This window comes from Schistocerca piceifrons, chromosome 6, assembly GCF_021461385.2.
Source record: "Schistocerca piceifrons isolate TAMUIC-IGC-003096 chromosome 6, iqSchPice1.1, whole genome shotgun sequence".
In the NCBI taxonomy this organism is placed as follows: Eukaryota; Metazoa; Arthropoda; class Insecta; order Orthoptera; family Acrididae; genus Schistocerca; species Schistocerca piceifrons.
In genome coordinates this window covers 30325352-30351429 of record NC_060143.1, presented here as the reverse complement: position 1 = coordinate 30351429, position 26078 = coordinate 30325352, and the positions used below count along the sequence as shown (strand labels likewise).

The 26078-nt window shown below is 38.1% G+C and overlaps 1 protein-coding gene across 1 annotated transcript in view; it reads right to left on the bottom strand.

Moving 5' to 3' along the window:
* LOC124802831 (dynein axonemal heavy chain 2) overlaps positions 1–26078 on the bottom strand; it is a 1031222-nt gene that overhangs the window by 31299 nt on the left and 973845 nt on the right. Inside the window, 3 exon segments of the mRNA XM_047263843.1 lie at positions 7279–7501; positions 10207–10391; positions 16197–16388. Coding sequence (XP_047119799.1) covers positions 7279–7501; positions 10207–10391; positions 16197–16388 — 600 coding nt within the window.

Genomic DNA, 26078 nt, shown 5'->3' with positions numbered 1-26078 from the left:
ATGTGAATGAGCTTTATCTTGTTGAAAAATTGCACCTAAATATTTTTTCATGAGGGATAACACGAAGATGCAAGATGTCCATGAGACACTGCGGTGCCATTAGAGTACCCTGAATCATTATCAACTGTGACCTGAAGTCATACCTGACAACTCCCCACACCATGAGGCCAGGAGTGACACTACTGTGCCTCCCCAAAACACTGGAAGAATGGTACCTCTCCCCATACACACAGACATTGGTCATCTTTGTTAGTGCAGAAGCATTATTTATTGCTGAACACAATGCAACAACATTCATCAACAGTCCATGCTTCCCAGTCACTGTACCACATCAAAAACGGCCATCTGTGTTGTGCTGTCAATGACCACCTATATTCATGGGACGGTAATTCCTAGTCCAGCCACTGCCAGAGTGTTGCAGGAAGTACATTACTTGTTCTTGGATGGCAGGTGTAGTTGTGAAGTTGTTACAGTGATCTTGGTACACAATACGTTGATTTTCCCACGTGGTGGTCAGATGTGGTTTATTGTAACCCCGATCAGATATTTCTGCTGTCACATTCCCAAGCAGTCAAGCATTGGACCACTACCAAATTCGAATGCCGTACAAATGTGGATACTGAAATTCAACCAGCTGGAGAAATGGAGGTCCACAACTCAGCCCCTTTCAGACTGTCAGATGCTGATAATGCTATCACACGAGTATGCGACATCTCCCTGTCCTTCACAGTGATCACTTAACATCTAATGCTGTTTGTAGACCTTATAAATCCTACCAGATTTGGTAACAACACTAAACATGAATAACACTAAACATTCTGATAGCCTTTCTACATTTCACAGAGAATTGCAGCTCTAATCATATATAAGGGGCATTCAAAAAGAAACGAACTGGAGGGATAATTACAGAAACCAGTACCTGGATGTTAGAAGTATTGACCCTGGCTGTTGAGATACTTGTCCCACTGTGACACAAGGCAGTGAATGGCTGTCTCATAAAATTCCCAGGGCTGCGATGTTAACCAGTTCCGCACATTTAGCTGGACGACATCGTCCAACATGAATCGTTATGTTGACGTTCTTCTTTGATCAAGATGGCCCCCATCTGATTCACTTCCTGCAGCATGGGACAACAGTGAATGCCCAGCATTACTTCCAAACCTTGACCACTCTCCGCCAACCGATCAAATCAAAATGACCACCGTGGGGTCATTCTGCTCCACAACAATGCAAAGCCTCATATGGCCAACACAGTCGTGGCACTCATGCAGAAATTCAAATGGGAGGTTCTCGGCCACCCTCCATACAGTCTGGACCTCTCTCCCTGTGATTATGCCATTTTTGGTCCCCTTAAAAAGGCTCTGAGGGGCAAATGATTCACCTCGGATGACGACGTCCAGCTGCACGTGTGGAACTGTTTAACATCGCTGCACCGGGAATTTTATGAGACAGCCATCCACTCCCTTGTATAACAGTGGGACAAGTGTCTCAACAGCCAGAGTCAATACTTCTAACATACTGGTTTCTGTAATTATGCCTCCGCTCATTTCTTTTTGAATGCCCCTTATACAAACCCATTTATGGTATGTATGTGTACGAAGTCACATTAACATCCAGCCAAGTTTTTGGGTGCTTAACTTTTTCTGTCAGACAGTATATATTTTACGTAAAAGCATTGAAAAATTCATTACCCCACTTCAAGTTTACCTCATTTCTCTAACAGTGTGTGATATTTTGTTTGGTGACAGAGGAACTAATCTTGAAAGTAGGATATCACTGACACCACAACATTCAGGTATATCATGTAATATTTTACCTCTAAGCAAAATGGTCATTAAAATTTAACTACACTGAAGTATAAATAGATAAAAATTTTGCTCTAAGTGGTAATCAGTAAGGTGTAGATAAGAGCAGAAATGTACTTTACTTTAAAAGGAAGATTAATATAACATTCTTATAAGGGGAAAACTATTATGTTTGCAAGAAAGACATTAAAATCATAAATTCAAAATTATTTTGTTAGCTTTGTAATCAAAATTTTAAAACATAAATTAAAAATGACACTTCCATGGGTGATTACCAAGAAATGGGGAGACAGCCCTTATATACATGTCAGTAAGAATTTATGGGACCAATGTTTTATCTGTGGGACCAATGTTTTATCTAGACATTCAGATTGTGGATGGTTTGATTGATGGTGATGAAATATGGATGGGCTGCTCGCCTACCCACACTGCTTCATTGTGGTAAAAATGTATTATGCATCACACAATGTCTCACTGACTACTAAATGACACTATTGGCTTGAGATTTGAGGGCTCCATTGGGATGTTCTCTGTGTTAATTCCTGGCTCTCAGATTCATCAGCTCTGAGTGTACTGTTGCTATGGCAGAGCACTGTTTATATGTCTTGTCAAGCTCTTTGGGCTCTGACTAGCTATTGTAACATGGGTAAGATTGGTTGAAGCCTTGTGGTTACACATAAGTTGTTGCCTGCCCAAAGCAGGGTGTATACGCGGACAAGGAAAAAAAATTCCCGGATTTCTCCCGTATTTCCTGGTTAAAAATACACTTTCTCCCGTGTGAAAACATACTGCTCCCTGTTAACTGACAGTATATTTTCTCTCGGAACTGTATAACTTATAAGTCCTTTGAATGATTATGGTTTTATACATGGGTGTAGAATTTCCCAGCACTTTAGAAAACTAAACACAGAAAAAAACGTGTTTTGGAAAGATCTTTGATGTGCAGCTTCAAATTTTTGTATTACGAAAGTATAAATTCGAATTCCACCAAACACCACATGTTACTTTCTGAAGCATTGAAATTGAGATTGCGATGCACTTTTGTAAGCCAGTCATAGCTCATGTCACGTGATCTCGCCAGCCAATCACAGCGGGTATTCAGAGCTTAGGACATGTGATGTAGTCAACCAATAGCAAGATCACTGTTAAGTAGCACGAACACATAAAAAGAAAAAGTTTAACGGTTTAAATTAATATACATTGTGTTGCTACACGAAATGCAAAGCTTTCACATATAATATTGGTCTATAAGATTAATACACTGCAAGAGAATCTAAGCTTTCACATACAATGTTGGTCTTTTATGCGCGTATTACAGTTAAAGATATATCACACAAAGGTGCCAGTAAAATTTTTAATAACGAGATAAATGTCTGATCTTCTGGGCTCAAAATTCATCTAAATGGCTCATCATCAAAGAGTTGATTTTTAAGTGAGAGTCAAACGCTCAGTGATTTAAGAAATTCATCATACATTATCACACATAAATCTGATGTAACTACCAGAATGGTACTTTGATGGTAACGCTTTTCAAACCACTATTCAGGATATTTTCCTGCAACCTGTTAGAAATAGATTTGTTTCTGCAATTGCCAGAGAGCACCAGATGACAGGCATCACCATGCTTGCGCAGCTACAATGTCATAGGGAGCCCGTATGTTCATATGTGTAAAACATTAAAAGATCTTACATTATGTCATAAAAGAAACAAGACATCAGAGGATACTCCAAGAGGATCAGAATTTCGTGACCAATACTAAAACATGCACATTTAAAGTGCACAATCGTATGTCCAGATTCCCAGTGAAGTAGGCCATGACCTGATATTAAGCTTTTCAATGTGGTCTTTGGAATGTACCAGTACTGTGTTATCTCATGTTTTGTTCTTTATTATGGCATAATGCCAAACGTGCTAGAAGTTGAAAATGTGCACTTGAAATGCAGTGAACAGTGTGCAGAATTAAACACTTTGTTTCAAATATATTGTCTGCCTCAGCGGAAAAGATTAATAAAAGAAAATTTCTTTGGCAAACCGACAAAAATAACTTCATTGTTCTGCAGGGCAATTAATGCTTAGCTGTCAGAAAGGTGGAAATAAAATAAAATCTGCAACTAATAACACATTTTAGCCTTCCATAATTATGTTAATGTATTTTAATTCACTTGATACCTCCTGGTCACAGAAATCTGTTTTGTTTTCATTTGACGTGAGAGCAGTAAACAAAGAGGAAACAGCAAAATCACTATACATAAACACGGGTCACGTGGAGACAACCCACTTCCCCACTCTAACTCAGACTGCTCTGCACATCAGTCCCAGATCTCTAATATTTCCGAACCGGGGCAATATTTCGCCATTCCCTCGAGCATTTAAGATAGGACGTCAAAAATTTAAAAAAAAATCGAATTTTCAAAAATATGTTCATTTTGTAGCACACATCTCTCTGAAGAGTCTGATGCATAAAACATATGTGTTTGAGGAAATGTAAGACATGTTATTTGGTCTAAGTGTGACAAAGTGCAGTGCCTCATCTCCTCACACAGCATTCTTCTATCGCACGTCACTGTACTTCACTCTGTGGAATTGAAACGTGTATATTTTGTAATGGATGCCATTAAACCATATTCAGGACAGTGGAAATTAAAATGTCCTGTGGTGCCTCTCCTGCTTATAGTCAGCCGGTTTGACATTCTGTCCCTTTACTCTTCAGAAAATCTGCACTCTCTGTTCCATATCAGCTAACAACTTGCTGCTTTGTGTGACATAATATTAAATATAGGATACATAAACCCAGTAAAGACATGATACAAGCAAGACAATACACATTTCTTCAGTCCTTAGCTCCTAGAATTTTTTTCTCTATAATCTTGGTACAGCTTTACATGGCATCCTTTCCTTTCTGCGAAAGAATCTATTACCTCATCAAACGTTTCGCTACATGAAAAGCCGAAATGTCATTGTCTAATACTGAAAAAGCTGTTAATACATATAGGACCCAAGACTAGTGTGGTTTCCCGATATGATTACGTCTATTTTGTCACTGTCTGCTAGATAAAACAAAATAGGCCTTTCTAATACTGCAACAATTGTAATACACGCAACATAAATGAGACTGTTTTGGCACAAACGGTCTTTTTTGTAATGACAGAATATAATTCACAAAATACCAATATCAAATGCCTATTAGGCCTACTACAAGCAAAAAGCTTTACGTTACAAAATAGTTTCACACTTCATTCATACATCTCCAGTTTCTCAAGCATGAGATCCAAAAGTAGTAGTACGAAATTTTTATACAAACTTGGAATCGTCATATTGTTCCATAATTTGTGTGATGTCCCTGTTTCTTCTCCTTCCTCATTTTAACAAACAGTCTTGTTATCACTAATTCTGTAACTATTCCTGCCAATGTCAAAGCTTATTCGCAGGTTAACTTCACTAACTCTGCCAGAATCACCAGTTTAGTTATCCTGCGATTATTCTCCAGTTTGGGCATTGTTGCATGTTCGTACAATGCATTTTCTGCGCTTCTTCCAGAATACAATTTAAAGCGGCTGCTAGCCGGGGATTGTACAACTGTCCTTTACTAGAATAGCGATCTGTCCAAAAATTTTCTGTCAAAATTTCATTTTCTTGGATACACCGAGAAGGTAATACATAACCTTTCTTACCTGTTATTCGTTTATTTCCACTCCTGTAGTCTGAATCTATGGATTTCGCTAGTAATTATAACAATGCTCACCATTCGCAAACCCAGTCAACCACACAATCAGACAGTGGATGGCATTCATCTGTTCGGCCTTCCTCTGCTCAGCTTGTATAGCCCCTTTTGTCTGTAGGAAAGTTTGCTTCTACATGCGACGAGGATTCCCCTGACAGAAACATCATGTACACTATGCATGCATTCATAAATCAACTTAGAATGTGTTCAAAAATGTTCAAAAACCGACAGGGATGCGTTTAAAAGTCATAATATGAATAAGCGATAGACTAACGTGCGCTGGATGCTAGTCGCTTTGTGAAATAAGGTTTTTCTTCCCTCAAGAATATGAATTTGCCCCCCCCCCCCCTTTCCAAGATTTGGGCCTGCTGCGCATGGATGAATCTGGCAGCTTGGGCGCTCCAGAAAAATTTTTCCCAGTAGCATCTAGTTGCTTGCTGCGACTGCTTACACAGCCAACAGCCATATTTCTGTAGCCAGAAGCGGGAGAAAGTACTACTCAACTGCGCATGCACATGATCCCGCTCGTAACTGCTAAAACGAATCTAATGTAAAAAGTTGTGATGTCACGCTCATTGGAGGCAATTTTTTGTTACGAAGCATTGCACAGTCTTCCTAAAGCCTTTGACACATTTTGCTGTTGGCAGATGCTTGTATCAGTACTGTTTTATTGCTGTATATGGCACATTTCCCCTGCAATTTAAGTTTTATTTTTGTTTTTTCTCTCATTCATGTTTTATTATTGCAGTATTGGGACACAGTAATATCCTTTGTCAAAGTATTGGTTCTTACCAATCAAAATTACAAAAAATTATCTGTAAACCAAAACAATGAAAAATTGCCAGAATTCTAAAAAATTCCCAGGTTTTTCCCGGTTTTCTCCTGGATGAAAAAATTCCCGGGTTTTTCCTGGATCTCCCAGTTGTCCCGGGTCATATACACCCTACGAAAGTGAAAGAATAGGAAGTAGTGGAATGAGGGAACTTGTGTAATAAGTCACAAGCATGTGCAGCAACTTTACCATTCACACTTTTCTATCTGTAATTTGGCTAAACAGAAAATAGCATTGACTTTAGAAACCTAACTGTTTCCACTGCTTTTTATTTAGGTACAGAAAATTACAGGACTCTAAGATTTGAAGATAAAACAGTGCAGTTGGTAGATGAGTTCTAAAATGTCAAGTGGGGTATACTGAATTAGGGTTATGAGAAGAGTAATTCACGAACAAGGAATGTCAAACACAAATAACAAGGCTTGATTTCAAAATAAACATGTGCACCATGAAAATCATTCAAGTCTATGTACTAAATACTTGACGTTCATGTATGTGTGTGTGTGTGTGTGTGTGTGTGTGTGTGTGTGTGTGTGTGTGTGTGTGTGTGTGTCTAAAACGTTAAAAATTTTAAGGCATGTGAGACATGTAGTCAGGCAGATTGATGGTCGATAAACTGGGAGAGTTTTTTGATGTTGCAATGTGTAACAGATGAGTGAGATAATGACCTAATGGAAGGTGTGTGGATCACATTACAAGCCATGAAGGAGAATAACAAGGATGCATTCAGCTGAATACCATTATGCACAGAAATTTAATGAACGTCAAATGGTTTATGACAATTATTTCAAAATAAAGTTTTGTGAGTGCTAGTCATTTAAGCCAAAATTATAAACACAGTATTTGACATGCAATAGATTATTATTTAAATGAAACTTACTTAAGAAATCAAACATACTTAGTAGGGTACAAACATCACCTTTTCTTCCTTGCTTTCTCCTTCTCCAGCAGCTACTTGCACCTGCATTGACATAAGTGTTTCAAACATACTTCTTGTCTCGGAAATGAGAGATGTGATATCTGCATTTGAGTGCTGACCAAATGCCTCTGGTTGGTCGACATTTGGAAGTAGTGCTATATAATCTTGGTAGGACTGGAGAGAGCCATCTCGTGGTATTACATAGGTTGGCAGGGAAGAAAGCCTATGATGCAATAATCAGAAATTAATTTATTAATTAATCTGTAAAACTATTGCTCGCTATTTAAGCTATTAAGTTCTCAAAATTATCACACAGAATTATATTTATGCCGTATAATGCAGGGTATATTCACTAAGTCCTCCTGTGTCACAACATTGACCTAGCTTTGGTGGAGTGTCTTACATGCCTAAATGATGCAGATGTGTAACCCTATTGGAGGGGTATTTATGGACAGGCCAGTCCTACATATTGTTCCTGATGCAGGACAGCAACCTTTTCAGTTGTTACAAGAGCAGCAGTCTGGACAATAGACTGATTTGGCCCTGTAATATTAGCCAACAGCAGATGGCTGAATGTAAGGGTGAAGCAAAGCCATTGTATTTCCTGGGGGCACATAAGTTGTTGCCTGGCAAAAGTGAAAGAATAGTTTAATGGTGGTGACATCCTCCTAGGTAAAATATTCCACAAGTAAAATAATCCTTCTGTGGGATACCTAAGCAGGGCCTACATAGGATGATGTAGTCATCAGAGGAAAATAGAGTTCTACAGGATGAAGCATGGAATATTAAGTCCTTAATCAATTAGGAAAGTTAAGGAAATTGACAATGGAAATGGATAAGTTGAAGTTGTACACAGGAGCAATTAGTGATGTGCAATGATATGAAGAACAGGATTTCTGTTGCAGTGAATACAGGTTTATAAACACCAAATCAAATAAATATAATTCAGGAGTATTCTAATAATGATAAAAGAGGTTGAAATGCAGATAAGCAATTACAAAGAGAATATGGAATGAATCATCATAGCCAATATAGACACAACCTGTGAGCCTCCACACCTGGTTTTAGATAATGCATGGTTTAAACAGATACTTTTTGATAGGCAATTCCTTCTACTCTATAGATGAATATTTTAACATGGACTGTTAGAGGAGCTTGCATAAAAATGTCTGTTAGATTTCAGTTTTGACAGCACTTGGACACAACAGACAAGATTAGGTATTTTATGGATGATAAATTTATTAAAAGTGCATAACAGTGTTTCATTCTGACAGTGTATTAATTCTGTAAATATCAGAAGTTCCAGTTTTCTGTGATGTATTCACCTATTTTGACAATATCCTGATAAATGATCAAGGTGGTAAGAATTATATTCAAATGTTTTATGTTTTTTTATGTTATGCTTTCTAACATGTTCCACACCCACGAGAATCATCTCATTTTTGGGTCTATGGAATTAAAACTGAATCTAATCTAATCTACTAGTACAGGTATACATGCGAACTAAAACAGGAGAGGGTGAAGAAATTGAAAGTAAAATAAGATAACAGAAATTATTCATGGTATTAAGAGAGATGAAATTTCATTGCGATGAGGACTGGAATTTGGTAGTTGGAAAAGGAAGAGAAGGAGAAGTAGTAGGAGAATGCAGACTGAGAGGAAGCGAATTAAAGTAGCCACCTGGTAGAATTTTGTGCAGAAAACAATTTAATTATCACGAACACATGGTTTAAGATCCTTGAAAGGAGACTGTACAGTCCGTTCAACACCTGAAAACACCAAAAGCTTTCAGGTGGATTATATAATGGTAAGACAGATATTTAGAAACATGGTTTTAAACTGCAAAGCATGTTGATGAGTAAATATGGACTCTAACCATAACTGTTCGATATGAAATGCAGATGAAAGCTGAAGAAACTTCAGAAAGTTATGAACTTAGCGAGAGGGAATCTAAATAAGATGAAAGAAGTAGAGGCTGTCTGCAGTTTCAAACTGAACATTAAGCAACTGACAGAAATGGGTAACAGAAATAAAACAAAGAGAATTAGTAGCTTTGCAAAATGAAATATTGAATGCAGCAGAGGAACAACTGGCAACAAGATAAGTCAATAGGAATTCTTGAATAACTCACAAGATATTAAATGTAAAATAAGGGAAAGGCAACCACTCACCTATGGCAGACTGACATGTGGAGCACAGAAACACATAACAGACAACAGAAGTACCATTAACTTTCAAGTACTTGTTCTTTTTCTGGTAATACTACAGACATTCACACATAACCACACAGACACCCAAACACACACTCCCATTGCCACAGCAAGACTGATTACTGATACTTGATTATTACTGAAAGCAGTTGCCTGAACTGATGGAGGTGGGGAGGGAATAGGAAAGGTCATAAGGAGGAGGCAGTGGGAAAGAGGCAGGTCCTGGGATACCACCTGGAATATCTCCCCTGACTTGGAGTTCTGGATGACTTTTCTGTAATCCTCTCCACTTCCTAAACCTCACCAGCCCTTCTTCTTCATCCCTCTTCTTTCCCCTTCAGCCCTTCTGCTGGAAGGACAGAAGGAGCCAATGGCTCTGAAAGCTTGTACATTTTATTAATTTTTATGTGTTTCCTCCCACTGCTGCTGGGTGAGTAGATTTCTTGTCTATGAAATTACATTACATTTTCAGAAACTGATTATTTTCATTGAGATAATGCACAAAGACTGTACTGAATTTTGATAAGTATTATTGTTTCTTTTAATTACTACTTGTAACATTAAGACCCAAATGTATGGCATTTGCAAAAGTCATCATAGTGATGACTCCACACAAAACAATGTAAAGAAATAAAATAAAATCAAAACAGAATTGTTTCACGTATTGGTGAAAGAAAACACTGGAATAAAATGTTCTGATGACTGCTTCTTTACATACCTGTATAAATCATTGGTAAGAACATCCTCATTAAAATATCTGTTAATGTAGGTAGTTAGCAGACGACGATCCCAGTCGTCAGTCACATGACCACCGTAATTAACTCCAGCAATGAGATACTTTAGTGCATCCCAAGGAGTCTCCGGATACTCATCCAGGTATATTTGTAACAGATTTTCAGAAACCTAATTTAAAATAATAAAACTACCAGTTTTCATTCATTTATGCATGTATAATTATTCTTATAAGCAATTAAAGCCTGAAATACATTAATTAGCAAAGAAAAAATATATTTCTGACAATTTTCCACTCTAAATGCGGTGTTTCCTGCAATGAATAGCAGTAAAAGGTCAACTAGCACTACTAATAAATACACATAGAAAGTTATACATGTTTTCCACGAAAACAACTTTTTTCTTTCATTTCTTGGTGTGTGGAAGATGTTCAAAATTTCCTCTCTCCATTATCTGGGAAATAAGCTTGTATGCCATTATTAAAGATTCTACAAAGATTTCCTTGGAATTTGGTCTAAGTTGCTGCAGCAGTTGCTCTACCTGATTTGTGTGAGACCAGGCACAGTATCACCGCCTCTGATATTGCTGAATCCAGCTCCAACATGGGGAAGGGGAGTTATAAGGCTCAACATTATTGCTCTCGAAGCCCAGCCAGTATTTACAGGATGCCCAGATCATTGCTGGCAACAGCAGTAATCATGGTGAAATGCTATGCCATTGTCTGGCTGATGGCCCTGATGTTGACAGAATCTTCTGAGTCATTAGGATGCGTCATATTAATAATATAAGGAAAAAATAGATTGCTATTTGCTGTAAATATAACACGTTAAGTTGCAGACAGGCACAATTAGAAGAAACTTACACATTAGATTTTGGCCACAGCCTGCATCAGAAAAAGAAAGAGAAACACACATGCATTCATTCATATAAGCAAGCAAACCTCACGCACATTTGACTGTCACCTCTGGCAGCTTTTACCAGAATACATTCTGGTGCAAGCTGCCAGAGACAATGGTCATGTGTGTGTGAAGTGTGCTTGCTTATATGAATGAATGTGTGTGTGTTTCTCTTTCTCTTTCTTTTTCTGATGAAGGTTATGGCCAAAAGCTAATGTGTAAGTGTCTTTTCACTGTGCCTGTTGCAACTTAACATCTCATCTTTATGGTAAGTAGTAATGTATCTTTTCCTTGCACTGTTGGTATTTCAACTGGGAGTTTCCAATGTATGTGTCACACTCCTCTTCAAACTTCTTTAATGGTTGACAATTCAGTCAATCTGGTGGTATGTTTGCGATTACAGTCTTTCTCAGCATATTCCACTGATGAATTCTTCTTGGGTTATCAGCCGAGTGGTGATGTCGTCTTGTCGCAATGTTTCGATGAGTTTTCTACCCGTCATCTTCTGGTGAAGTGTTGGGATGCTGTGTTCTGCATATCTATATAGTTCCTTGGCCATTGTATGCCTCTGTACACCGGCCAATCACGTTCCTCCAGAAGGGGGTACTGCATCGGTGGTGGTGGGGGAGACCGCAGCACGGCCTGGTGTCAAGACCCAGTGGTTATCCAATCTGTCTGCAGATGCCGCTGCCTTCAGAATGGAGCATTGCTGACGTATTTTGTCAGTTGCGGGATTCCAAGCTGCACTGAGCTGAAAACCACTATCCCCGTTTACTAAATTGTTGTGCAGATGTATCATCACTGCCTCTTTGAAGATCGAGTCCCGGAAACTGTTGGCGCTGCACAGCTTCTTCGTTTTTACAAATTCGAAGGTGTGTCCCTCGATAATTCTATGTTCTGCTATCGCGGACTTGTTTGTCTGCCCTAATCATACGTTCCTGATGTGTTCAGTACTGTGCTGGGAGATAAATTGTTGTGTCTGCCCAACATATTCCATCCCACATTCGCACTCAATACTGTAAACGCCTGGTGTCTGCAACACCAGCTGGCCTTTGGTTGAGCCAAGTAAATCTTTGACTTTTTTTGGTGTGTGAAAGATGGTTGTTATTTCGTGCTTCTTTAATATTCTTGCAATCTTGGCTGTCAGCGGTCCAGCAAATGGCAGAAATGCCACACGTTTTGCTTCGTCTTCTTCTGGCTTCTCCTCCTGCCTTTTGTCTGCACGCAAGGTGCATCTTATTTGTGTCTCGGTGTAGCCGTTCTTTTGGAAGGTTTCCCACAGATGTGCTAACTCATGAGACAAACTCTTGCTGTCACAGATTGACCTGGCTCTTTGTACTAAGGTGTTCAGTATTGAGTTACATTGTGCTGGATGGTGGCAACTCCGAGCTAGTCAGCTTTGATGTCACTTCTCTTTTCACCTGGGTGTTGCTGGATGATTCCTTAACTCTACTCGAAGATCACTTAGATAAGAACACATTCACACTCTTTTGTCTCATGTTAACCACAACGAACTTCAAAAGTGGTGGGAAATTCTATGAACAAACAGATGGTGTTGCCATGGGTTCCCCCCTTGCCCCAGGTATTGCCAACTTGTACAAGGAGCACTTTGAAGATGTGGCACTGAACACCACCCGCCATAAACCAAAGGTGTTCTACAGATACGTAGACAACACTTTTGTAGTGTGGCCCCATGGCAATGAAAAACTACAGGAGTTCCTACTCCATCTCAATGGCATACATGACAGAATCAAATTCACTATGGAGGTAGAACAGAATGGCTGCCTTCCCTTCTTGGATATTTTGATCAAGAAAAATCCAGATGATACATTGGTACACTCGGTCTACAGGAAGAAGACGCACATGGACTTATATCTCAATGCTCGGAGCTGCCACCATCCAGCATAATGTAACTCAGTACTGACACCTTAGTACAAAGAGCCAGGTCGATCTGTGACAGTGAGAGTTTGCCGCATGAGTTAGCACATCTGCAGGAAACCTTCCAAAAGAATGACTACACCAAGACACAAATAAGACACGAGTTGCATGCAGACAAGGCAGGAGGAGAAAACAGAAGAAGAAGAAGAAAAAACGTGTGGCATTTCTGCCGTTTGCTGGACCGCCGACAGCCAAGATTGCAAGAATATTAAAGAAGCACGAAATAACAACCATCTTTCACCCACCAAAAAAAGTCAAAGATATACTTGGCTCAGCCAAAGGCCAGCTGGGGTTGCAGACACCAGGCGTTTACAGTATTGAGTACGAATGTGGGATGAACTACGAGGTGTGGCTAGAAAAAAACCGGACTAGTAGTGGTGAAACAATAAAACGAATGCAATAAGGCTGAAAGTCGCATGGCCTGTCACGTGACTCTCACTCCGCCTACTGCTCGAGTTTCATCTGCCTCCTGCACTCAGTCTGCTGGTGGCGTCTGTTTTAAGTAGTTGACGTTTTGTCTGTGTGTCGGAAAATGTTGAGTGTACAGAAAGAACAGCGTGTTAACATCAAATTTTGTTTCAAACTAGGAAAATCTGCAAGTGAAACGTCTGTAATGTTACAACAAGTGTACGGCGATGATTGTTTATCGCGAACACAAGTGTTTGAGTGGTTTAAACGATTTAAAGATGGCCGCGAAGACACCAGTGATGACACTCGCACTGGCAGACCATTGTCAGCAAAAACTGATGCAAACATTGAAAAAATCGGTAAACTTGTTCGACAAGATCGCCGTTTAACAATCAGAGCAGTGTCTGAGTTAACAGGAGTTGACAAGGAAAGTGTTAGGCAGATTCTTCATGAAAGTTTCAACATGAACAAAGTGTGTTCAAAAATGGTTCCAAAGTGTTTCACAATTGAACAGAAGGAACGCCGAAGAATGATTTGTTCTGACATCCTGGAAAACATTGAAAGTGATCCCACCTTCTTACAAAATCGATGCATTGGAAAACTCCTGGTTCTCCACGACAAAAAAAAGCACGAATGTCAAAATCGAAATTCAAGGCAATGATGATTGCTCTTTTTTGACATCAAAGGGATTGTGCACATTGATTGGGTACCAGAGGGACAAACAGTGAATCAGCATTACTACATTAGCGTCCTGGCTACCTTACGTGAGCGAGTACGGAGAAAACAGAACGATTTGTGGAGAAAAAAGTCATGGATCCTTCACCAAGACAATGCCCCAGCTCACAGTGCGTTGTCAGTGAAGACGTTTTTGGCAAAACACAACATTCCCATCTTAGATCATCCACCCTACTCACCTGATTTGGCCCCCTGTGACTTTTTTCTTTTCTTTAAAGTCAAGTCAGCTTTGAAAGGAACTAGATTGGAGACTGTTGAAGCAGTAAAAGAAAAAGCAGCGGAAGTAGTGTATGGACTTACCGAAAATGATCTGCAGCATTGCTATGAACAGTGGAAAATTTGTATGGAGCGGTGTAGAGACCGAGGAGGAGAGTACATTGAAGGAGATAACATGAAATTGTAAATAATTGTAAATAAATGTTTTTTTCAGCATCAGTCCGGTTTTTTTCTAGCCGCACCTCGTATGTTGGGCACACACAACAATTTATCTTCCAGCACAGTACCGAACACATCAGGAACATTTGATTAGGACAGACAAACAAGTCCACGGTAGCAGAACATAGAATTATCAAGGGACACATCTTCGAATTTGAAAAAACAAAGAAGCAGTGCAGTGCCAACTGTTTCTGAGACTTGATCTTCAAGAAGGCAGTGAAGATATGTCTGCACAACAATTTAGTAAACAGGGATAGCGGTTTTCAGCTCAGTGCAGCTTGGAATCCAACAATTGACAAAATACATCAGGAATGCTCCGATCTGAAGGCACTGGCGTTCGCGGACAGATTGGATAGCCACCGGGTCTCGACACCAGGCCACGCCGAGGACTACCCCACTACCACCGATGCAGTACCCCCTTCCGGAGGAATGTGATTGGCCAGCCTACAGAAGCTGACAATGGCCAAGCAACTATATAGATATGCAGCATCCTGACACTTTGCCAGAAGATGATGGGTACGAAACTCATCGAAACATTGTGACAAGACGACACCACCACTCGGCTAATAACCCAAGAAGAATTCATCAATGGTTGTATGTTATTCCAGATTCCACTGGTGTCCCTAGATGTCCAAACTGCTGAAAGACGATGTCATGTTCACTGATAAAATACAATGTTCCCACACATTTATTTGGAGAAGTGGAGTTACTGGGTAACAATATTCAGGCTGCTATTGCTGGGCCATTGTACTTGAGTAAATACTGAGAGGGGGAGTCCAAAATAAATAAATATCATAGTTGTTGTGCCTCCTCATTCATTTCTTGGTAGTTGTTTTCAATCCTTCCTTGCTGTGGTTTGGTGTTTACTTCTGCAATAGTGGTTAGCCATGAAGACAGAAGACTGTAGCTATCACCTCTATTGAAATTTTACTCACTCTTTGATATTTTGACTGCTTCATGGACTTTCCTTCTATAAATATTACTTTCTCCAGTTGGCATGCGTATGTTCTTAAAATTCATACCTGCTCTCATTCTTCTTGGGACTTTGCTACTGCTAAATTTGTATTTTGTCTTAAAAGTGTAATTTATTTTGTTTATTGTCTAGCTAGAGAGAGAGAAAAATAGATCCAGGAAACAGAACATTACATGGATTACACAAAAAAAGCTGTTACTTAATTAGTATTTATTCTACATCACTGTGTAATAATTACATAAAAGTTACAGGTGTTAGTAATATACGCAGTTAACTGTTAACACCAATTAAATTTATATGACTTCCTTGTCTTTTGTCACTGTAAACGATGACTTGTTCCACATCCCAATGATGGAATCTATTAAATACAGTGAATGAATGAATGAAGAATGAATGAATGAACTGTCACTATCATCACAATGAACAATAGTTTGGAAATTAATACTTATAAACTACATTTCATGGATTTTGAACAAACATGCCCAAATTATTATCTTTTTTGTAACCACAGGTACAAAATGCTTTACGAAGTATCTCAAGCAGAAGTGTAACACCTATCTTATGACTAGTTACTAAATCATAGCTTCTTACCTCAAAATCAGAGTCATTAAAACTATAGACAACATTCCAACCTAGTTGTTGAAACTTTTTCCTTTCCAACAAAATTGAATGGAAAAAACAGAGAGAAAAGAGCAGTCGACGATACTTCGTTTGATTCTTGCAAATAGAAAACTGTGTAGGGGTAATGAGCTGATAAAGTCGTTTCAAGTTTGCCTTCAGCCCCTAAAGAAAAAAAAAGACAGCCACAGTGAGTAATAGAAAGTTTCACTTCAATAAATGAAGTGTTATCCATTATTAGAACATTAATCAAAGTAACAGACAATAATAGAGTGAAAAAATCAGTAACGAAGTTCCAACCAAAATAAATTAGCTAAATATAAAATTCATTTAAGGAAAGCAATTACAAAAATTAATTGAAATTAAACAGTTATGAGTGCAGGAAGAACTGAGACAGATTAAGGAAACTGCAGTTTTAGTAATAATAATAAAAAGTTTTGGTTATGAGAGCTATAGTGTACCAAAATATTAGGAGGCTGAAAAAGAAAGTAAATAACTGCCTGACTTGCTTACATTAATTAGAAATCAAAAGTCAGATCATCTGCAGTGGCTGTCCAAGCACATGTACATAAATGTTGAACCTCTAACTGCAAACTTCCTGACAGATTACAACTACATGGGGCGTAGGTTCTAGTCTCGGTGAAGCACACACTTTTAATGTTCCGGGAAGTTTCAAAACATTGCCCACTCCACTGCAGAGAAGAAATTCCTTCTGTGACTGAAAAGTCCAGAATGGAATACAAACAAAGGTGTAAAGTTACGCGCCCACCATACAGTGGAAGAAAGAGATATGAACTAAACTGAATCCAACAAACTAACAAAAGCACACAAGTGCATGCACCTACACTGTCCCAGCATTGCAGCAATGTGTCTGTATGTATGTTTTTGTTAGTCTAATAAAGGGAAGGCAGGACACTGTCTGGAAGATTAGGTACAAGTTCAGTCTTGTTAAAGTGCCTGTTTAGAAATCAGTACCTCAACTGTACAGGGAGTGATTGAACCTACTACTTCTATTGTTTAAATGTTGAAAGTCAATTAAAAGAAAATCAGAGATTAAGTGGAAGATGAATGGTCTCACAAATGGGAGCACCCAGCTTTAATAGAACATTAAATTTTTTTCCTTCTTTGTTTAAACATTAAATAACATGCATTATAACCATTTATAAACCTCATTTCTGTTGTTGTTGTGGTCTTCACTCTTATACTGATTTGATGCAGCCCTCCACACTAGTGTATTCTGTGCACATCTTTTCATCATTGCATAGCTATTGTAAACTACATATATTTTAACTTACGAACTGCATTCATCCCTTGATCACCTTCTACCATTTTTAATCCCCACTCTCCCTCCATTACCAAACTGACAGTTCCTTGATTCCCGTTCATATCAACCAATCCCTCTTTTAGTCAGTTGCACCATACCCCAATTTAATGCAGTACCTCCTCTTAGTTTTCAGTTAACCCAGCTGATTTTCAAAATTCTTCTGCAGCACCATATTTCAAAAGCTTGTATTCTCTTCTTGTCTGAGCCATCCACTTTTCACTCCTGTACAATGTTAAATTCCAGACAAATTTATTCAGAAAAGACTTGTGTTGACATTCAATGTTAACAAATATCTCTTTAGAAACATTTTCTTGTAATTACCAGTTTGCACTTTATATCTCCTCTAATTCAGTTACCTTCATCTATTTATTTATTTATTTACTAACATTTCCTTCCGTGAAGTCAGAACAGTGATAGCTTTTGCAAATGTTAGAAATAATAATATGGCAATAATTATATTTACAAAATATGTTACATACAACAGTTGTTGCATCTTATATATATTTTATACATTTACAGCTTTACAGCTAATATGATGCTGGTTCGTATCACAAGCAATGCCTTATATAATTCACTGTGTTGGAATTAATTTTCTATCAGAAAATATTTGAATTTTGTGTTAAAACAAATCCCCTTACATGTTATTAGACAGTTTGTTAAGCCAAATCAAATTGTTGATGTATGGGCTTTAATTTTTAGTTTTTTTCTTTTCAGAAAGTGCTTATATTTGGTCTGGTGTTGCGATCATGTACACTACTGCACTTGATACCTTAAGTTGTTCGACTCATGCAAACAGTAAGTAATTACAATATTTATAAAGATTATACTATCAATTATTTGTGCTGTAAAAATACTTTATGACATGGGACTATATGACTTGCCCTGTGTATAAGTCTTACTGCTTGTTTCTGCAATAGCAATATTCTCTTTAAGTGGACATCAACAGCACAGCCCCATAATTCAATCCTATAATTAAGAAAGGGGTAAATTGTTCATAGCATCAATTTTTAACATTTGGCTATGAACTAACTTTGCAAGCTGGCTAAGGAGATACTAACTACTGACTTTTCCACCTAATTGTTTGTCCACTGCAGATTTTCATCAGTGTACACACCAAGAAATTTACAGCTGCCAGTGTCTATTGCTGAGATGTTACACACATTATTTACAGCAGTGGGATGAGAAGTGTCTGGTTTGGAAGCCAATAATCCAGACTTTGTGACATTCACCCTGAGGCCCTGATTGTTTAAATATTTTGTTAATTCTGTTACCCCACTAGAGTCTACCTCATTAATTTCCTACCCTAGAATAAGACTGAGGTGTCGTCTGCGTAGGATATAATAAGAGAGTTAATGCCTTGTACAATGTTGTTAATATATATATCTGAAAGGAAAGCAACCAAGGATTTGGTGCACAGGTGCACCTTGTATTACTGTTTCACCGATAAGTTGAACATTTGTAATTTTTTCAGCTAATGCATATGACAGTTTAGTGCACTACTTATGGTTCAACAGGTATGTTGCTATAAAATGCACAAAGGGCTCCCCGATACCATATGGCTTCAGTATTTTTAGAATAAACCTATGGGTTACTGTGTCATAAGTTTTTGTCAAGTCTAAAATATAGCTTCAGTTTGCGTCCTCTGGTTCAACAACCAGTATTCCTCATAGAGTTATTGTGTAACTCCTGTGGTCTTACTTTGCCCTTTTCTAAAGCCATGCTTAGAATTTACAAGCTGTTTGTATTTTGTGAAAAGGCACTAAGCTGGGAGAGAATAATGCTTTCGAATATTTTAGTAGATGTAGTTATTAGTGATATGAGGGGCACTCATTAAGTAATGCAACACTTTTTTCTGAAAGCAGGTTGGTTTCATCCAGGATTCCAATAAACAGTGTTATTCCCCATCTTTTGGCTACAAAACCCTATTTTTCAAAATAATCTCCATTCACCGTGACGGCCTTATTCCACTTTTTTGGGACAGCCTGTAAGCCTGCACGGTACCACTCTACTGGTCGATGTCAGAGCCAACATCTTGCTGCATCAATAACCTCCCCAACATACATATACTGCTTCCCACATAGTGCATTCTTCATCCGGCCAAAAAGATGGAAGTTGGAAGGTACAAGATCTGGGCTGTAGGGCGGATGAGGAAGAACAGTCCAGTTCAAAATGATGAACCCATGTTTCATCGCCTGTGACAATGTTCGCCAAAAAATTTGTTGTGATCCTCCTTGTAATGCACAAGCAGTTCTGGACAGACGGTCCTTTATTGGTCTTTATGGTCTTATGTTAAGTAATAAGGAAACCAGTAGGCATGCAACATTGAGTACCTCAACTGGTGAATGAGTGTGGCAGCACTACCAACAGAGATGTTCAGTCGAGCTGTGAGGTGTTTGACTGTGATCCATCAGTCCCCTCGAATGAGAGTATCCACATGTTGCAACATTATCGGAGTCACAGCTGTGTGCAGCCAGCTGGCATGTTGGAGATCAGTCAGGTTTCCATGTTCTTGTTGTGATAGTGACAGCCCCCGCACAATGACTCACCATGCTTTTGTTCACTGCCAGGTCTCGGTAGACATTCTCCAAGTACTTATGAATATCTACAACATTCTGATTCTCTACCAAGAAAAATTAAATGACAGCTCTTTGCTTGGAATGTACCTCTGTTACAGATGCCATTTTGAAGGCTATGTACAGCACCGCCATCTATCAGAACTTCATGAAAACATAGGTGCTGAAGCTTGAATACTTCACGACATCCCACAAACAATTCTGCTTTTTTCAATCAATATCTGCAGAGAAAAAAGTGTTGCATTACTTACTGAATGCTCCTCGTGTTTGTCTATCGTTCACAACACTCATTTTTAGAACAGCTGGATAAATGTTTTTTCTAATGCTGCAGTTAATCACACAGGTAAGAGGTTTTGAGATTTCTTTTCAGCACACTGTAAACAGCTTATTATTGTGTGTGCTTCCTGCTCATTCACCCCCATCAACTCAAACTCAGTACATTGAGTGAGATGACATAGGGTCTCAACTGTACATCTATAATATGGATTGGTTGGTCAATAGCAGAACTCATCTGTTACTTTCAGTGTCTCATTTACTAGTCTATTTCTCTCAGTATCACTGGATTTCATTTGGTTACATTCCATTACCCTTGTGTCACTTCTAATAAGGTTCAGGTTATAACTTCTTTTCAAGACACTATCCATTTCATTCAACAGTTCTTCCAAGTTTGACGCAATTACGATTCTCAAAGCTCTTATTTCTTCTCCCCAAACTTCAATTCTCTTTCTAAATTTCTCCTTGGTTTCCTTCCAGCTTGCTCAATGTACAGACCGAATAACTTCGGGGATAGGCTCCGAGTTCTCTCATTCCTTACTCAACTATGTCTTCTCTTTCATGGCCTTCAAATCTTATAAATACAGTTTGGTTTCTGCATAAGTTTTAAATAACCTTTCACTCTCTACATTTTATTGCTGCTTCCTTCAAAACTTCAAAGAGTGTAGTTCCATCAACATTGGCAAAAGCTGTGTGTAGATCTACAAGTACTGTTAAAATAGGTCTGTCTTTCTTGAACCTACATTTCAGGATAATTCATAGGGTCAGTATTGATTTGTGTGTTCCTAGATGTCTCCAGAATCCAAACTGATTTTCCACAAGGTTTCTGTCAATTTTTCCATTCTTTTGTAAATAATTCTTTGTCAATATTTGTCAGGCATGACTGATAAAAGTGATGGTTTGATAGTATTCTCACCTGTTAGCACCAATCTGCTTCAGAATTAGAAATATTATATTTTTCTTGAAGTCTGAGGGTATTTCACCAACTGTACCTATCTTGCACACCAGATGGGATAATTTTGTCATGGTTTGCTCTCCCAGATTAGAAAGAATGTCATCTACCCCAAGGGCCATGATTCCACTTAGATCTTTCAGTACTCTGTCCAGTTCTCATAATTTCATATATCCTGTCTCATCTTCATTTACTTCCTCTTCTGGTTCTACAACATTATCTTCAACTTCATTTCATTAGTGTAGCTCTTCTCTACATTCTTTCAACCTGTTAGTTTTCCTTTCATTATTTGGTTCTGATTTGCCATCTACGATCTTAATTTTTATACAGCTGTTTCTATTTCTGCCAAAGGTCTTTTCAATTAGGCAGCATCTCTTTCCCCTAATAATGCATGCTTTACATCTTTGCATTTGTCCTCTAATAATGCCTACTTAGGAATTTTGCACCTTCGGTTAGCTCTCTTTTTAGATGTCTGCATTCCCTTTCACTTGCCTTATTTAGTGAATTTTTATATTTTCTCCTTTCATCGATTAAATGTAATATCTCATGTGTTATCTAAGGATTTCTGCTGGGACTTGTATTTTTGCCTATTTTATGCTCTGCTGCCTTCATTATTTCCTCTTTCAAAACTACACTTTCATCTTCTATTGTATTTCTTTCTCTTATTTCAGTCACTCATTGCCTAATGTTACCAATGAACCTCACCACTACTTTTGTTCTCTCCGTGTATTGAGGTCTCATCTGCAATTTCTTCAGTTTTAATCTGCAGTTGATAACCAATCAATAATGGGCACAGCCTACATCTACTTATGGAAATGTTTTACAGTTTAAAAAATGATTTAAAAATCCCTGTCTTACTGTTCTATAAACTATCAGAAACTTTCAAGTGTCTCTTTGTCTCTTACATATATACAGGTTCCTTTCATGATTCTTAAACCAAGCGTTTGGAATGATTAAATTGTGCTCTGTGCAAAATTCTAACAAGCAGCTTTCCCTTTCATTCCTTAGCAATGTTCATGCTCTCATAATGTACTTTCTTCCCTTTATTGTCCTACTACCAACTTACCATTCTTCTACTAAAATTAAACTTTCATCTTCTTTAACTATATGAATAATTTCTTTTATCTTATCACATATTGTTTCAGTTTTTTCACCACCTGCATAGATGGCAGACATATAAACCTGTACCACTGTGTTGGGTGTTGGCTTCATGTCTACCTTGGCTACAATAATGCAATCCTTATGTTTGATCATAGCAGCTTACCCAATTTCCTATTTTCTTTTTCATTGTCTGATCTGCTCCTGTATTACCACGTGTTTATAGCCCTGCAGGTCTACTCACTTGATCAGATATCCTGTTCTCCCTCCCATCACACTTCACTAGTTTACACTTTATATAAATTCAACTTATCTACTTCCCTTTTTAAATTCTCTAGTACATTCTCTAGGTTACCTACACATTTAAGTGATTTAACTTTCCATGTGCAATCTCCAGAATGAGAGTTTTGTTTTCTCTGATGACGACGTCCTCCTGAGTGGTCATTGCCAGAGATCCGAAAGGGGTATTATTTTACCTGAAGAGTACTTTATTCAAGAGGATGCCATCACCATTTAACTATACAATAGTGCTGCATGCCCTTAGGAAAAATAATTGTCGCAGTTTCCCCTAGCTTTCAATTGTTTTCAGTACCAACAGAGCAAGGCTATGTTCGCTAAATGTTACTAGGCCAAATCAGTGAGTCATCTAGACTGTTTCCCCTACAATGGCTAGAAAGGCTGTTGCTTTTCTTCAGATGACACAGAGTTGTCTGGCATCTCCAAATATATTCCTCCAATTTTGTTACACCTGATACCACTATATCATAGTTAAGACATTGATATTGTCCCACCTTGGCAGGGTCCAGGGTTAATGGGGGACTGAATGATACAAACAATTAAAACATAGTTGTGTACCCTGCACTGTCTGACTGTGAGTCCAGCTCTTCTGTTACAACAGTCAATATAAAAAACTTTCAGTATGTGTTTGCTTCAAACATTATGCAACATTCTTACGTTATGTTTGATAGCACAGATGAATGCTTTTAGTTCTGTTGGTGTGCTTCTCACAGTTCATCACCTTATCTTAGAACATAGTCTGCACTCAAATAATAATGAGGTATCTTGAACAGAACGACCTCCTCAATGTCCACCCACAATGATTTGAAACACATGGACCATGTGAAGCCCAACTAGCACTTTTCTCACATTACATACTGAAATCTTTGGCTCAAGACAATCAGGTAGATGCTCTATTTCTTGATTTCTGAAAGCATTCGACTCAGTACCTCACCTACACTTATCGTCAAAAGTATGATCATATGGGGTATCAGGTGAAATTTGTGACTGGATTGAGGACCTTTTGGTAGGGAGGATGCAGCATGTTGTCCTGGATGGAGAGTCATCTTCCGATCTAGAAGTAACTTCACGTGTGCCCCAGGGAAGTGTGTTGGGACCCTTACTGTTCTTGTTGTATATTAATGATCTTGAAGAAAAATATTAATAGTAAAATTGGGCTTTTGCAGATGATGCAGTTATCTATAATGAAATACTATCTGAAAGAAGCTATAATGAAGTACTGTTTGAAAGAAGCTGCATAAATATTCGGTCAAATCTTCCTAATATTTCAAAGTGGTGCAGAGATTGGCAACTTGCTTTAAATGTTCAGAAATATAAAATTCTGCACCTCACAAAACAAAAACACGTAGTATCCTATGACTATAATATCGATGAGTTACTGTTGGAATCGGACACTCATACAAATACCTGGATGTAACAGTTTGTAGAGATATGAAATGGAATGATCACAAAGGTTCAGTCGTGGGTGGAAGACATCAGTTAAGCTATAGAACAGTGGGGAAGTGCAATCTCTCTACAAAGGAGATTGCTTACAAATCACTCAAGCAACTGGTTGTAGAATATTGCTCAAATGTGTGGGACCTGTACCAGATAGGACTAACTGTGGATATTGAACGTATATAGTGAAGGGCAGCACGAATGGTCACAGGTTTGTTTAATCCATGGGAGAGTGTTACAGAGCTACTAAAGGAACTGAACTGAAAGACTCTTGAAGATAGATGTAAACTATACTGAGAAAGTCTATTAACAAAGTTTCAAGAACCAGCTTTAAATGATTAATCTAGGAATATACTACAACCCCTACATATCGCTCACATGGGGATTGTGAGGATAAGATTAGAATAGTTACTGCATGCACAGGGCCATTCAGACAATCTTTCTTCCTGCACTCCACATGTGAATGGAACAGGAAGAAAACCTAAAAAAACGTTACAATGGGACACACCTTCTGTCATGTACCTTGTGGTGGTTTGCAGTGTGTAGGTGTAGATGTATATTATTCAGTACAAATAACATCACACTGTGACGAAGCAAGCTGGGATATTTTTATTTCCCCACTAGTTTTGACATCTGCCTCCTTAAATTAATTTTTTATTATTATTATTATTATTATTATTTTTTTTTTAATGAATTACTATTGACATACGTGAGTATAATCTGCATTTTCATAAAAGAGAAAGGGTGGCTCTCAGTTTTAAAGAATATAACACCAGATCTAATTTTGTGCTTAGTTTTATGTATGTAATTGATTTTGTAATTTATTTTGACTATTCCTAGTTAATACTTTTGTTACAGGGCGAAATCAGTAATTGTTTCATAACCTAAATTCTATTATTGACATATAAACAAATATAAATTCTGTACTAATTATAAACATTTGGAGGAACAACTAACAGTGTTCTTAAAGTATTTATTTGGCTCTATTCAAAAACAAGTTAACAAAACCCGCCCTTAGTTAATTCCAAAATAATTAAGAGTTTAGTCAAAAGTATTGTTTGTGTAATGATATTTGTTAATTTCAATGCAACTGTTAAATAAATGTTACGCAATTAGGCCATGTGTTAAAACAATGACAGTGTCTGTTTCAATACGTACTTTTTTATTCTTCAAGAAATGTGAACTATGTGGTTAGGCTTTTACTGCTCATAAATGTTCAAAAGTAAACTATTGTAGCAGTATGTGGATGTTCACCTGCAAAATATTGTCGCAGAAGAAGCTGAGTAGCACAGTCACCGTGGTGTGGTGGTTATGATACTAGACTGTTGCATGGATGGTCGTGCGTTCAAAACTCATCTGAACTGTAAAATTTTAATTTCTATATTCACTTCGAGTACATTCAATAAGTATCCACAAATGTCAATAATCACTGTACTGAAATGTTCTGTAACTGTCTATAACTGTATGTGTTCTGGCCAGAGGCAGTTCGCTCCGCACTCTTGAATGTGCAAGAGCTGAATAAACCTTCGTTAACTGAAGTTGTTGTTTATCATTCATCTAATTACACTGCCTTCTACGTGACATTATTCTGGAAGAGACACTGGGTATTGGATCTTGTGATAGCGCACATTATCAATGACACAGTGGCTCCCATCAGGCCACGACAGAGCCGCTGTTTATGTGGTGAGAACTCAAGTTTGAGCCATATTCACCAAATCACAATCTATCAGAGACAGCAGAAGACGACAGCGCTACGATGACAGCAACTACGTACCAACACATGAGACATCCTTCCAGGTTCTCTGGTGATGATGGCCAAGATCCAAACAAGTGGCTGAAGGTATATGAGCGTATAGCCAAATTTAATACATGGGATGACACTGTGTGTTTGGCTAACGTAT